The following is a 15,060-nucleotide window of genomic DNA, read 5'->3' as shown; positions in this document are numbered from 1 at the left end:
AACAACTACTACCCAGGAACAAAAAAAAAATTCGTTATGTATTATAATGAATCCACTACAGGGTTCATATTCTTATGTTTTTTCGGTAAAGTCACGTACAGCTGTCGTGGCTGTGACGGTTCCACCTGAAGACGGAAGCTTGTGTTGCCTCCGAAACGTCGTGATTTTTTATTTTATTTTACTTTTATTAATTTTAATGTTTTACCTACGTGACTTTACCGAAAAAAAACCTAAGAATATGAATCCTTGCAGTCACGAAAGCTTAAAATCTAGAATCACTACAGGGTGATATTTAATCACAAATGACTGTCCATACTCGAACCCTGTATCTCAACGGTGGGGCCTCGGAACACTGCCGTGGCAATATAATACACCGAGCCAACAGTTCATCCCAACGAGACATTAATTGTACATTGTGTGGGAATGTCTTTTGCCAAAGGATGAGTTTTCATTTTGTATAACAATAGAAATTAATAAATAAATTGCAAATCGGCGCTGCAGCCGTGAAATTTGTTGTTGTTGCAAGTTTTAAACTGTCAAAATTGAATACAAGGCTCAAGTAATGTTCACTTAAAGCTAAATGAAAGTGACAAGTCAAACATTTAATGACTGCCCTAATATAATAAAAACCTCATTAGCTAATCCTGGACAATATTTGATGACATTCGAGTTTCTTAAAACCCAAGTTTGCACACTAACTGGCACATTTTTCAACCCACTAACCTTGCGGTTGGATGTAGACTCTTCCCTTGGTGCACGGCTGCAAAACAATAACAGACACAACAGCAAAAAGTATAAATTACTCACGTACATTTAAAACCTGTTTTGATGAAAATGTCACCCATAAATACTTAATTTAAGCAGTGCCTATACATTTTTTTTGCAATCATGTTTATGGCTAAAGTATGTCTGTAAAATTTCGATTTAAAGCTTTCGTGACTGCAGGGATTCACCTTCTTGGTTCTTTCGGTAAAGTCACGTAGAAGGGAAGAAATAAAATAATAAAAATAAAACATAATAAAACAATTCTCAATTTATTATGTTTTATTTTTATTATTCTATATCTGTAAACTCGTTGATCAAGGATAGATAATACAATAGATATGTATTTTATGCCACTAACAGGAATACTATGTGAGAGTTGAAGAAATGCCTTTCCAGGAAGCATCAAGGAACTAGGTTAAACATTGCCAGATGCATCGCAGTAAAATTGTCCTTAGTTTATACATTTCTTTAAAACAAATATCCTTCATTATACAAATGCAAATGGTGTGTCAATTGGTGATGCCAGGGTGATTCCGTTAGTCATTAATGTAATGCGAGCAAGGATTGAGGGGGGGTGGAGTCTGGGTCATGTGGGGAGTGGGTGGAGTTAGGGTCACGTGGGGGAGAGGATTTAGGGAGAGAACCGGAAGGGGAAAGGGGAGTTGAGACGGAGTGAAACAGGAGGAGGCCACGCTGGGCAAGACGGAGAGTGTGGCGCGGTCGCCACGCGGTGGGAGACGTCGACACCGATGGCCATCAGTGTCAGGCGAAGAGAGCTAACGGGGCAGTGAGAGGCTAGCTGTGAAAGGGGCAGCAGTGACGCTAGAGAGCGGGGCAGCGGTGTGGCTGCAAGGATTGCCTGACGGGGCAGCAGTAAGACTGCATATTGGAGCAGAAGGGAGACTGCACAACGGAGCAGCCGAGGGCTGTGGAGAGGTCGTCGAGCGGGACGCGGGCCTGAGCGAGACGCCGTGGTACGGAGATTCTACGAACCCAATAAAGGACAACGGAGATCGACATCTGAGAGAGAGTCCTTTATTACATTAATGACAATTATTTGGGCACCCATATAAGTTTACTGCTAATCGAAAGGTCCCAATGTCTTCCCTAATGCATGTTGCACAACACTATTGACGTGCGTGACTGCATTCCCACAAATGCTCAAGTGATGTGATCATTACAAGGACAACCTCGCAGTTGAGCAACATTTACAGTGGGATCCAAGGTAAAGATCCCCCCTGTAGCCTTAACAGACTTTTGTGGCAAGTGCTGTCAGCGAGTAGCAGCACCTGTGAAAGCCGGCACGGCACACGAGGAGGGCGAGTGACCAGCATCACGTCTGGCCACCTTGTCTCCCTATAAGTGATGGTTACGCACCGCACCAGGTACTCATTTGAGGCTGAGTGGACCTAAGGGAGGCTCAGGTCCCATTTAGATAATCGTCACCGGTGTTGGCCGTGCGCGGGAATCAAACTCGGGTCGCCGGATTTGTAACGCAGTGCGCTAACCGCTGTACTACGGCATATAGGTGGGATCCACCAAAACACACACACACACACTTGCTTTAAGCAGCCGCGTTTAATTATTCCTTAAATGGGATGACCGATGGATTGAATGTATGAGTTAGGGCACCCAGGCCACCGGGTTATCTGTGCCGCCACTTTAGAAATAATCACGTGTAATTTAAGCTTATGCGAATGCGATAAAATACACCCGTTTGCAAGACAAGACTAATTAAAAACAAAATAAATAATTCATACAATATGAATAAACATGTACAGATGGAGAACAGCTTTGCACCATTTCAATAACATTGCCATGTAACAGCCCATTTGCAGGAGTTATGATGGATTCTTGCTAGATTGGAATGGCATAGCTCCATTATACCAAATTGTATCACTGTGGACATCATCAAAACAACCAGTTCGCTAAATGAATGAAGATATGTCGGAGATGCACAACTGGAATACAGATTAGCATGTGTGCATCTAGGGCAGTTACTGAGCATAGATCAGGATCAACATTTTTAAATAGAACTGGTTGGAATGATTTTGGAAAAATGAACTTAAAGTAAATGCAACGTACTCTTAGTTCTTTTGGTAAAGTCACGTAGGTAAAAAATGAAATTAAAATTAATAAAAAATAAAATAATAAAATCACGACGTTTCGGAGGCAACACAAGTCTCCGTCATCAGGTGGGCCTGATGACGGAGACTTGTGTTGCCTCCGAAACGTCGTGGGCCTGATGACGGAGACTTGTGTTGCCTCCGAAACGTCGTGATTTTATTATTTTATTTTTTATTAATTTTAATTTCATTTTTTACCTACGTGACTTTACCGAAAGAACTAAGAGTATGAATCCTTGCAGTCACGAAAGCTTCAAATCTAGAATAAATGCAACGTACCAATGTTCCGAAGTATGGTTAAAAATATGGATAGTGGCAAAGAATATGGCACAAAAGCTGAGAACGTCTGAAAGAAACGAGGAGGTTGCATGTTTGGAATTACACTGATGGATAGAATTGCACCAAATGAAATGGAACAATAAACGAGATATTTCAAATGAGATGGCAGAAGAGAATGGGCCAGACTGGACTGGCAGTAAAAAAACAAGACAGTACAAAAGAGACATACGGAGCAGGTGAGAAACAGAGCAAGACAATACAAGCCAGGCAGAAAATACAACAGAGAATAGTTGAACCAGCCATCCGGCATAATAAAAAATGGAGAGTTTCTTGAGTTGGATTGTGACTCATAAACAAAAAATTAAATTCAGGGCAGAGGGAGGTGAATATTCACATGACTAAATCAAGCATTTATATGTCTGTATGTTGAACTTCTTTCGCATAGTACGTAGCCAACCGTACTAATCAGAGACGCAGGGGGAAGGACAACAAACTAAACACGAAAAGCAGTTCGAAAGAAATGGGTTTTCAATCTAGATTTTCAATCACATCTCCAAAAAGCATGGTTTGGCTACGTACGGTGGAAAAGAAGTTTAAAATTGCACAACTCGAGTGCTTTCCTCATATCAGAAGAGAATTCCAAATGGCTACAAACGCACATCTGAAAGCAAGCGATGCAGTGTGGCCGTTTTTGTTTGACGGCTTGCCAAAAGCCACAGCGAGGATGAGTGGAGTTTGCTTGATGGTGCATGCTCATTGTATGGCGTAAGGTGCATTCAAATGTTAAATATATAATAACGTGGGTGACACGGGTCTTTGGCTATCACAATCTGCAATTTAGCAAGTTAATATACCACTTACATTTTGAACAGCGTCACTGCTGCAATCTATTTCTGGAGAAACACCTTGTACTTTGTGTTGCCCATACAAAACCTACCTGCAATTCAATACTGTATGTAACAAAAATGTCAAGTGATATTAAAGCTGCGGCTGGATAGACTTACCCATAAATGTTCTGCGATGCATTTGAGTTCCTCTGTAAAAGCCACCAGGAACCTGCAGCATCATAAATCACATCAAACAAGAAATGTACAAGACATCAAGTCCAAATTTGAAGTGCATGACAAAAATTGCAATAAGTTATTGCGAAAAAATAATTTCGGTTCAATCATACAAAACAGAAGACATCATTAGAACTGCAGATACAAAACAATTACCATGGAAGATTAGGCCAAATCACCCTCTAGTGCTCCCCTCAAATGTGTCTCTATTCTCATGTACGACAATATGTTTAGGAGGTAAAAAAAATAATAAAAAAATAAATGAAAACAACTAAATTAAATCACGACGTTTCGGGCGCAACACAAGCGTCCTTGTTCAGGTGGGGACAACGTAGCAAAAGCACAACCGCTTAAAGTGTGTACGACACACTTAAGCGGTTGTGTATGACACACTTAAGCGGTTGTGTAAGACACACTTAAGCGGTTGTGCTTTCGCTACGTTGTCCCCACCTGAAGAAGGACGCTTGTGTTGCGCCCGAAACGTCGTGATTTAATTTAGTTGTTTTCATTTATTTAATTAAAAAATTTTACCTACGTGACTTTACCGAAAAAACCAAAGAGTATGAATCCTTGCAGTCACGAAAGCTTCAAATCTAGAATATATGTTCAGCAGCTCAATGCCATGCCGAGAGGGCTTCAGGAGAGAGTTAGTTCCCTCTTTACCACGGTCCTTCCACCAGCAGAAGTGTGAGCGAGCAAGCGAGCATAGGGCTGCACGTGTATCATAATAACTTTAACCCGTCCCCATTACGAAATGACTGCAAGTTGCAGGGTGGGTGTCCCGTTCACTACTGAATCTCGGAATGTGCAAGCGGTTCGGTGGCAATTTTATTTCGAGAGGCGTAGCGCCATTGTTTTTAAAGACATCGTACTCACCGCAGAGAACTGTAGCAACACGACCACACTCTGTGATAGCTGGCGCCAAACTCTGGCACACGCCCTGCCGCATGGCTTTTTGGGAGCCTCATTACCGATAAAGTTCTTTTATTTTACAATTTCTTCCGATTTCGTTCTGGTGTGCATCATCGAAACGGATCCGGAAGGAAAACTGAAGCACTTGCTTGAATTAAAAAAAAGCACGTACGTCATCTTAACACGTACGTCATCTTAACGGGAAAGGGTTCAATAGTACCTGGTACAGATTAAAGTTAAGGGGACTTAATAGCATCTTTCGTGATGCAAACATCACTGCCAAGAAATTTACTATTGAACACACACTACAGGCACATACAGTAAAAGAGAAAACATTACATGAATAAAAGTTTTTTTTTTCAGATTGAAGTGACTGTATAAATCTGAACTTTAAATATGCCTCCAGATAGCCATATTAATATGTAAATGACAGAATGGTTGCAACTGTCAATGTTTGTCCTAACTTTGACCTGCTGTGCACGGCCGGTCTGTGCATCTGTTCGAACCGACTCTTGTACGGTCGTTGTAGTGTGCAACGAAAAATAGGACACTGTGAATATTTCGAACCGGATGCTATTTCTTGGAGCCAAATCTATTTGAATTTGAATTTTGACTGACTTTCCAAATTCTCAACCGAATCCGAAGCACTTGCTCGAATTAAAAACGCACGCGAAAAATAAATCTACTTATTGATGAGAATACTGCCAACAGCTGGCAACAACAACCTGGCACTCGAAAGCATCTGTGTCAAAGTAACCCTTGTATGGATCAGATGAGATGCAATGTGCCACTTATGGTGCAACGGTGAAAATGCAATAAGCAGGGATATCTCCATGTTCTGTGTGATTCTCAGCTTGCGTTCCATTTTCTTCGTCAAATTACACGCTTCTGATACATATTTTATCGCGGGTAATACGCACTGATTAAATGCATTAAAGTTTAAGCACACTGGTATTTATCTTTTCATGATTAACTTCATTTTTTCCCCCTTTAAAAAAAGCACTCCAACCTAGGAGGTGTGGGCTGAAGGAGATCGATCCCACAAGGGGGTGTACCAAAATGTGTTCCCGTCGATGACACTTCGTCATTGTTGGTTACAGAGTCACAGCTGACATTTCATGCCTCTTCCTCCCCGCCCCACACATTTCTACGGTGCTGGCACCCCCACCCCCTCTGTGGCTGTCCCCCATCCACCACCACCACTACCACCACCACCACCACCACCAAAGATTTGGGCCACAAGCCGCCAGTTATCACGGTTGCCTACGTATGGCGCGAAAGAAGTTCAACATAGTACATTGCTTGCTTAATTTCCAACCATTCAGCTACATATCCGCTCTTGCTATACGGAACTGCTTATGGGAAATGGTATGACGTAGAACATGTCTTAAAAGTCAATCTTTTGAACCATCATGTATTGAGGATCCCTGCTTACATATAAAGGTAACAAAGTGAGACATATTTTTTCATTGAATAACACTATATTTTGGAAGTAAACAAATCTTCAAGGCTATTATCATTGCATCTAAAAGGTCATCCCATGAAAGGGGCTTACAACCTCACAATAAATAAACCCTCATTGTTAATTTGCCAAACCCACTTTCGAACTCAAATACAAAAGAAATTATAATGGTACCTATAAAGGGAACATTTCAAAATCAATTGACTTCGCGTGGGGAAATGGGATGACGTAAAACATCTTTTAAGTCAGTATTTTGTGAATCATCATGTATTGGGGATCCCAAGCCACCCAATCATCTTCATTTACACAAGCCATTTGGTGAACATTGGTAGACTCTTGAATTCAATTACACTGCATGTATGATGATAATTTCAACTTGTGACGTGCACAGCGTTCGCTCGCTCTACAAGACCTTGAATGAATCGGAGGCGCGAGGAACCACCGACAAGCAGAAAGACAGCACCAAATAATAAAGACAGGAGGGACTGATGTAAACTCTAACGGTGTTCTAAGAAGGCCTATAAAGTTGGCATTTTACAAACCAATGCTTGTAAAAAAAATATTTCAAATTTGGGCAACCAAATGTTACACCCGGGGAAATGCTTTCGCTAATAGGGCAGGGTCAGAGTGTGGGTTTTAATTACTTCCAGGTCAAGTAATTTGCCTCTCGTGCAGTGTGAAAACTAAAGTCAATAGTAAGGAGGTTAAAGGGCGGTGACATGGCTTCGACGTGGACGTTAAAGATCCCGTGACGTCATTCGCAAGGGTTGGTCATTGTGTGCCAGGGTCATGGGCCGGAATTTGACACATTTTAAAGATTCCTTGCAAATTTCTCAATTTGAATGCACGTAGTGATCATCACCCCCACAGCAAAAAAAAATTGGCAGGAACCCTCCTCACAAATAATCTTGAGACTCGGCGAGGCTTTCCCTGGGCAAACAGCGGAATCATAACAAGAACCCAAAACCCTGTTAGCGCTGCACTATACGTAGGGTGACGGGACATGCTGGGACATTTTTTTTGTCCACGAGGTCTAAATTTAAAAACCACCACCACAACAAAGAGCCATCACCACCTTTGGCCCCAAGGGTTTGGGAGAACGTTACCATACCTGGCGTTCTGGGCCACTGCTGTCATCACGGAAAGCTTGTGCTCATTTTTCACGTCCTCATTCACGTCCGTTCCACCAAAGACCACGCCGTAAGGCACACCGCATCCTGTCACAGAATACACATCACTGTAATAAATATGTTTCACTTTCTCCACCAACAGTGCTGAGTTTGGGAATCGGTGTGTGCTCATTCCAATAAATTCGTATCTGCATTTCTAGCAAACCATATTTCTTTTAAATGCTATTTTAAGGCATAAAAAACACTGCAAAATGTGTAATTACACAAATGATATTGATCATCTCAATTCACACCAATAGTTTACCCATTGAGTACAAATAGGCATTAAAGGCATCTGTTACAGCAACGATGTGTAATATCTCGTGTTGCTCAAGTGAATAAGTAACTCAAACGATGATCGGAGCATTTTTTAATGTTTGTATTAATGTACACGGTACGGGGAGTTTGGTCAAGAAATATGGATCCACTGCTTGAGCGGAGCAGGTTTTCCGAAAATTTACATAATCCACATTTGAAGAGGTAGGAAATCTGTAACGGTGCTGGGTATTAGAGACAGGAGTGGGGATTGTGTTCTGGTATAAGTCCAAGATGTGTATTTTAAGAAGCAGGTTTCTGGTCTTTGCGTACAGGTGCATGACGAGGAGGAGCTTATGGTAAGCAAAGTGACATTTCTGAATAGAACATTGCAGATGTACTTTGGAAGATAACATTGCAACAGGTGAGATGCATGCATGCAGGATTTGCGGAGGGCAGGTGACAGACGTTGACATGGACACACGTAGGCTGGCAACGAAATGAAAATCAAAAGGTCTAGATACACGATGCAATTTCAGTACAAATGATGTGGGGTGTAATCGGATTGTGGTACATTGTGATACATCAAATCGCAAGTAATCATTAAAAGTGAATACCATGTTACGGCAGGATGCAACCGAGTGCAACACTTCTGCAAAGAATAATGCAAGTCGGGGAAATAAAATCCACACATAGCTGTACTATGTATACACACAGAAAGACAAAGGTCCCCCGTATAGCCTTCAATAAGACTGTTGAGGCGAGCGTTGTTAGCGAGCACCTTTGAAGAAGGCCGGGAGAGCACACTAAAGGGTGGGTGGCTAACACTATGCGCGGCCGCCTTTGTCTTCCCAGTCCTGATGTTTACACACGACATAAGGTGTTCATTTAAAGCAGAGTCGACCTAAGGGAGGCTTAACACTGTTTCATGCAACACTGTTTTTGATGTTGCCCGTATGCCATTAATCGCTGTCACCACTCCACAAATCACACATACACAAACCTATACACACAATCACACGTAAATACTATGTGGTCACATGACGAGCTCAATAATTGGATAAGATAGTCTTGGGATCGTGCTAAATTGCGAAATCAGAAACCCAACGTAATCATGCGCAACTGCATCGCAAACAATTGCCTCGTGCAATAATTGACTCCTTGTTGCAGTGGTGCAAGAACAAATCGAGTGGTTTGCTAAACGTTTTCACAGGGAATATGCTACAATGTGATTGCACAAAAAACATTTAGTTTACAGTTGTGCGGTAAAATTATCCTGGTATCTGTGAATACAGCGGACAGGTCGCAGATAAGTGGCGTTAATTTGTAATAAAGCAAAAAAACTCGTCTCATCCACAAATTTGCTTTCCTGTGTGATGAGGAGCCTCGGATTGTTTCAGACGAGGGGGCGGGATTCCACCGTGTTTATTATCAAGGGGCATTTAATGTATGGCAATGTGTGCCAATCTGCACACATTGCCCCGTGTCATGGAGCATCAATCGTTTCAGCACGGTGAAATCCCTTCAATATTGAAAGCTCCAGCGCTGAGCGTGTGAGTGCGATTCATTTTCGGCAAATTCATACATTTATCCCGCACAAATTATAATAATGGCACTTAACCTGTACTTATACTCTACCGTACTGTTAGGGATGGGGGGGGGGAATTTGATCAATTTATTTTAATATAAATAACGGACCCACAAATTATTACTGTAAAGGACTGTAAATTGTAGTTTCAGTAAAATGATACGTTCCATAATCAACTAACGTTTGGTTAAGGTCCCAAGTGCTTTTAACGCTTCAGGATATTCTAAGTTATTTTTCAGAGTTTGCTTTAATGTCGGCTTGGACAGGGTTTCATCATTTCGGGGGTACAACCGCCGATGGTCAACCCAGGAGATAGGATGGCTAGCCAAAGGTGGGAACGTGGGAAAGAGGACGACGTCCCCGAACACGGAGAGATGGGGATTGGCTCATGCGCAGCAGGCAGATATTCGCAGCGCAGGACCATGAGAGGTGACGACAGTGCGGGAAGGGCCTTCATCCAAGCGGTTGATAGGCAATGGGCGGCGATGGAGATGACGATGCATTTGCCTAATTAGTCCGGCGTAAACGTAGCCTCATGTTGAGAGATTAAAACGAGGACCTTACCCACAAGGAGCCGGCCAGCCTTGTACAGGTGGAGCGCAATTACCGCTGAAATTCCATTTACGCTGATGAATTGACAAACGTCCTTCGGCTCGGAGAAACATCTGCTGTTTTCCAACAGGCACTTGTGTCCACTTGTCAGGAGGTAATGTCTGGTTGTTATAAGAAGGAAAAAAAAACATGACTTACAAATATTTGTCCGGCGAAAAACAATTTTAAGCGTCGCGTGAAGTTTGAACACATTTTATAATTTTCTACAGATTATAGTAACATGCTCTGGAACATAGGATGCACTTGCAAGTGTGCGCCAGGTGTCACACACCAACTAAATTATAGGGCGCATCTCAACTTTTGCTTTAAAATACGCAAGATATAGGAGATGCTCCGATGAGCAAATGGGGGTCACAACGCACCAGGTGACCTGGGATCCTGTAGCTGTTCTGTTACTGTATCGTATGCACTGTATACCTAGAACTATTACCAAAGGTGAACCAGGATCAAAATGAAGGAGGTATGCGAGAGCGGGGTGTAGTGCCTTTCGAAAAAATCTAACTCGATAATGAAAAGCAACATACCAGTGTTCCGAAAGGAGAACGCGTTTAATGAGTGCGTATTACCTGCCATGATGGATAGGATATACGTAAAATGGAACACAATCTGAAAAGTGCATACAGCGTGCAACGGTGCATGCTTGGAATTACATTGAGAGACTGAAGAAGAAATAGATCAGAAGGACAAACACAAATTAGAGACATTTACTGTTCGTAAAAGTGAGCTTTGGCAGGGCACATGGCGAGACTGACGACAGAGTGGCAGCCAAAGGAGATAACACGTGAGGCTGCAACCCGTGGAGATGGAGCAATGGGTGTCGGCTTATGTCCGGGGACGAAATGGGTTGTTGCACGATGAGGCTGTGAGGAGTGGTGATGACTTGTTGGGAGGCTTTCATTCGTCAAACGCATATGGCTTCTGCTGCTGCAGCGGTGAAAAATAAATAGTATACGATACGTAAGATTTTTCCAAACACATATATATTTCGTAAAAAAGAACATTTAATGCCTCGAGTTTCTAGAGCGTCAAACTGCCCAAAAATATTTTCCGTGTCCAGTCAGCTGGCCAATTTCCGCCAAAGCAAGCCATCTAAAAAGTTGGCTTGTTTCTTTTTTGCAATGCAGTCATTTAGGGATGGTGGCATGTGTTTGTAACATTGCTTTACATGCATGTGTAGCTTGACGCTACAATTGTACACTTTCACTCCCAATAGGTTCTGACTAAAAGCAAGGATGGTGTACTATCAGAATATCCAAAAGTGAAGGTCATTTGCACATTCGGAGGCATGCATGTTACGTGGATAACCTATGTTTGATAGCCATGACCTTGGATGGAACATTGCAGTGTTAGCAGAGGTAGGTAATGTGGATGGCCAATGGATGATTAGGCGTTCCTGATACCAAGTCAGTATCAGTGGTGTCGAAAGTGATTGTTGCATCTCAACACAGGGATCAATAAAACATCTGAATATGGAGGCAGGAAAGGATCATGTGTGTTTAGGTAGTGAGTAAACGTGGAGGCAATGGGTTATAGTGATTTAAGACTCCTCACCTGCGGAGTCACAGATAGCAGCTTGCAAGCTCAGAAGACAAAAACTGATAAAGCATTGTTAGATGTAATCGCAAAAAGCAGTTTGCGATGGTAGGGACACGTGTTCAGTACAGAGGATGTCAGGTTACCGTGACATGCAGTGCAGTGGTACCCAGATGTCATTGACCAAAGATAAGACCTAAAACAAGATAGTGGGTCTTAAGCGCAGATTTTAGAGGTTGGGTGCGGATTATGAAACAGTTGCGCAAGTGATACGGAGAGGATTTTGGTGGCATTAACAGCAGTGGACATGAGATGGCCTCTTGCTCTCAGAATCTGAATATTTATTTATACTGGAGGAATCCGATGAGCTCTAACGCTCTGTTTCACAGATGTCCAGTAGTTTGATGCATAATTGATAAGACGTTGAATGACATTACTGCACTAATACGCAAAACAGATAACGCACGTGGCCAATTTGTACGATTTAATGCGTTGCATCTCCGTAATGGTTAATGTTTCCGACCTCAAGATATGTAGGTTTTTTTTTAAAAGGTTAATACTGTCGATGTTTCTGAAAAGGGTTGGCTTGTTTGTTTTTAAAAATCACACCCAGACGAAGGGATACTGTTTAACCGGATTCCTTGCAAAAGGCTTCTATTTGGTGTTTGAACATCTTGCCAGAAAGGGTAAAACCTCTTCATATTTTTTCATATGCTGCTTAATTGCTATGACTTGATCAGTGTGTATGTTTGTCGCATGTTTATAAACGTGTGACTGTACGTACCATCAACGAATATTTCAAACGTGGTGATACTCATATTTGTTTAATGGCCCTGTGCCGATAGTGGGAAATCCACATTCCTCTGGCGGGGGGGGGGGCGTCCATAAATGACGTCACGCGATTTTGACCGATTGTTTACCCCCCCTCCTCCCTCGTCACACGGCGTCACAAAAAGTCAGACCCCCCTCAAATATGACGTCACAAAGCACTACCCCCCCCCCCCCCAAAAAACATATTTCCATTTTGAAAATAAAACATGCTTCAAATCACTTTAAACTATTGTCATTGTAGTGCGTATTTAATGTGGCGCTGCACTCTGATGTTGTAGGAGAAAAAGGGAGGCGTTGGAAAGTAAAAATTTCACATAAAATTCACTTGAAAATATTCAACGTTTAACTAAAACTGCAGATGTTGATATTATATTGAAATTCTCTTATAATTATAAAATATTGAAAGTAATTATAACAATAAAAAAATACTTTAAACTTTGTAGTAACACGAAGCAAAATGGAGAGTACAATTATAACAATCACATATTCATTTCACAGAATGAAAAGCCCTGGTAGAATGATTCGAATCTAAATGTTTAATAACAATCATTCAAAAATTTTACAAAATGTATGCTTCTCCATTCTCCCATGGAGAAGCAAAATGCTCCTTCATGGAATAAATGAAAGATGACCTTAGTAGATTTAAATAATCAAATAGTTAATAATAAAAATGAATACAAATTAGTGTTGTTATAACAAATAAATTTAAATATGTATTTGAAGTTGCGCATTTTTTGATGTGACGTCAAATTTCTCAACCCCCCTCCCTCGTCCCAAATCTCTGACCCCCCTCCCCCCCCCCCTAAGTGCGTGACGTCATTTATGGACGGCCCCTTATCGGAATTTTGGTCTACTCTTCCAAGCTGACCAGGCAACTTTGACGAAGGGGAGAAGGCACACACTTGAGATGCCACCAATGGATTAACCGCACTGCTGGGTGGACAGACGCGGGGTGATCTAAGCAACGTGCCGATTTGGCTCAACTGCCACTACAGGAGATCGAATTTCTGTTATTAAGCATTTCTGTCACGAGATGTAAATGAAACTCGCCACTTTTTTTTTAAACGTACTCAATACTGCGGGGACTTTAGGATATGGGGGTGTGGAGTTGAGAGGGAAGGTGATTGGACATTAATAATGGTGGAACCGCAAGTCAGGTCACGCAGGGTAACTTCATTTACTTGTTTTAGACTGCATTTTTTAAAAAGTTAATATTTAACCAATTATCGTTATCTACTTGCATCCTTCCTGTGGGGGGTCACCTCAAATCCGTCGTTTTACAAAACTCGGCCAAGAACCCCCCGAATGAATTGAGACAAAAACAGAATTGATGAATTCTCAACGATGCCACCTAAAATCTTTTAACAAAAAATAGTCAAACATTCTAAAGAGAATGCGTCCATTAATGTTAATTGACACGTTAAAGGAAATACAATTAAATAAAATAAAACCCAGTGTCCTGACTTTTGGGCCATCCTGGATAATACCCTCCCGTGCACCCCCCCCCCCACCAACTCGCTCCTATGCCTAGTCCCGAACGTGCGTCCCCTCTTCCCCGCACATCTCAGGGGCGTTTCAACCCTTTGCAAAGAAAACAAATCCCACCACAACTCTCCCCCCGGACCCCACGCTACTCCGTAACTCTCTGTGCATCGGGGCGAACAAGGCTTGCACACGAACCGTATGCGTTCCGCAGTCGTCGCGTTTCCCGACGCCACTGAGGTGGGTGCCAGTAAAAGCACTTTCATTGTCGATACGAATGAGAGGAGACGGGGGGGAAGGGAAGAAGAGGCACGCGCACACGACCCCTGTTCCTACGCACGAAGCATGCGAGCATCTGCCGCAAATGTGTGCGGCTCGAACGTGACGACGCCTAGGGTAGACGCGGAATTTGCAACGCGTGTCACAAAACAACCCTCGGGCACAAACGACGAGAACCGGTAGCCACTCCGTGTCTCTCTCGTTCTCTCTTTCTCGCCTCTCTTCCTCATCCCGCGCTTCTTGTACAGTGGCGCACATGCGCTTGTGGCTTGCCCGTGACGTGTTTCCATGGGCCAGGGGGCAAAGGTAAGAAGAGGGAGGGGATAGAGTTGGGGTTTTTTTTTGCTTCTCGTTGCTGTGAGCCATCATCATTTTGCCCAATGCAAAGGGGAGTGTGTGTGTGTGGGTTCGTATCATCAGCAAGTTGCTGCTGCTGTTTGCTGGGTTTTTGTCATCCGAAATAGATTAAATCATGAGAAACTTAACACTTGATTATAATAAAAAAACGGATTATAAGGCGCGCCGGAAAGTAAGACGCAAGTTAGTAAATGTTTATGAGGATGTAAGTTATACTTGTAGGAACCTCCTGGTTACACCAGCCCACAGGGGATTATTGTGTCCGTCCGTCGTGAAGGGAGGGGCTGGGTGGGGAGGGTGTGGCTGGGTGGGGAGGGGAGGGTGGGGAGGGGCTGGGTGGGGAGGGTGG

At 42.6% G+C, this 15,060-nt stretch overlaps 1 protein-coding gene across 1 annotated transcript in view; it reads right to left on the bottom strand.

The window, feature by feature from the left end:
- Window positions 1–14,628, bottom strand: part of GLT1D1 (glycosyltransferase 1 domain containing 1) — a 66,009-nt gene extending 51,381 nt beyond the window's left edge. The window contains exons 1-5 of the mRNA XM_078857577.1: window positions 14,274–14,628; window positions 10,182–10,330; window positions 7,717–7,822; window positions 4,175–4,226; window positions 724–760 (exon numbers count right to left, since the gene is read on the bottom strand). Coding sequence (XP_078713703.1) covers window positions 724–760; window positions 4,175–4,226; window positions 7,717–7,822; window positions 10,182–10,330; window positions 14,274–14,341 — 412 coding nt within the window. The 5' untranslated portion in view covers window positions 14,342–14,628. The remainder of the gene's footprint in view (window positions 1–723; window positions 761–4,174; window positions 4,227–7,716; window positions 7,823–10,181; window positions 10,331–14,273) is intronic.
- Window positions 14,629–15,060: the final 432 nt, after the last annotated feature.

This window comes from Lampetra fluviatilis, chromosome 6, assembly GCF_964198595.1.
Source record: "Lampetra fluviatilis chromosome 6, kcLamFluv1.1, whole genome shotgun sequence".
In the NCBI taxonomy this organism is placed as follows: domain Eukaryota; kingdom Metazoa; phylum Chordata; class Hyperoartia; order Petromyzontiformes; family Petromyzontidae; genus Lampetra; species Lampetra fluviatilis.
This window is presented reverse-complemented; position numbering and strand designations above follow the sequence as displayed.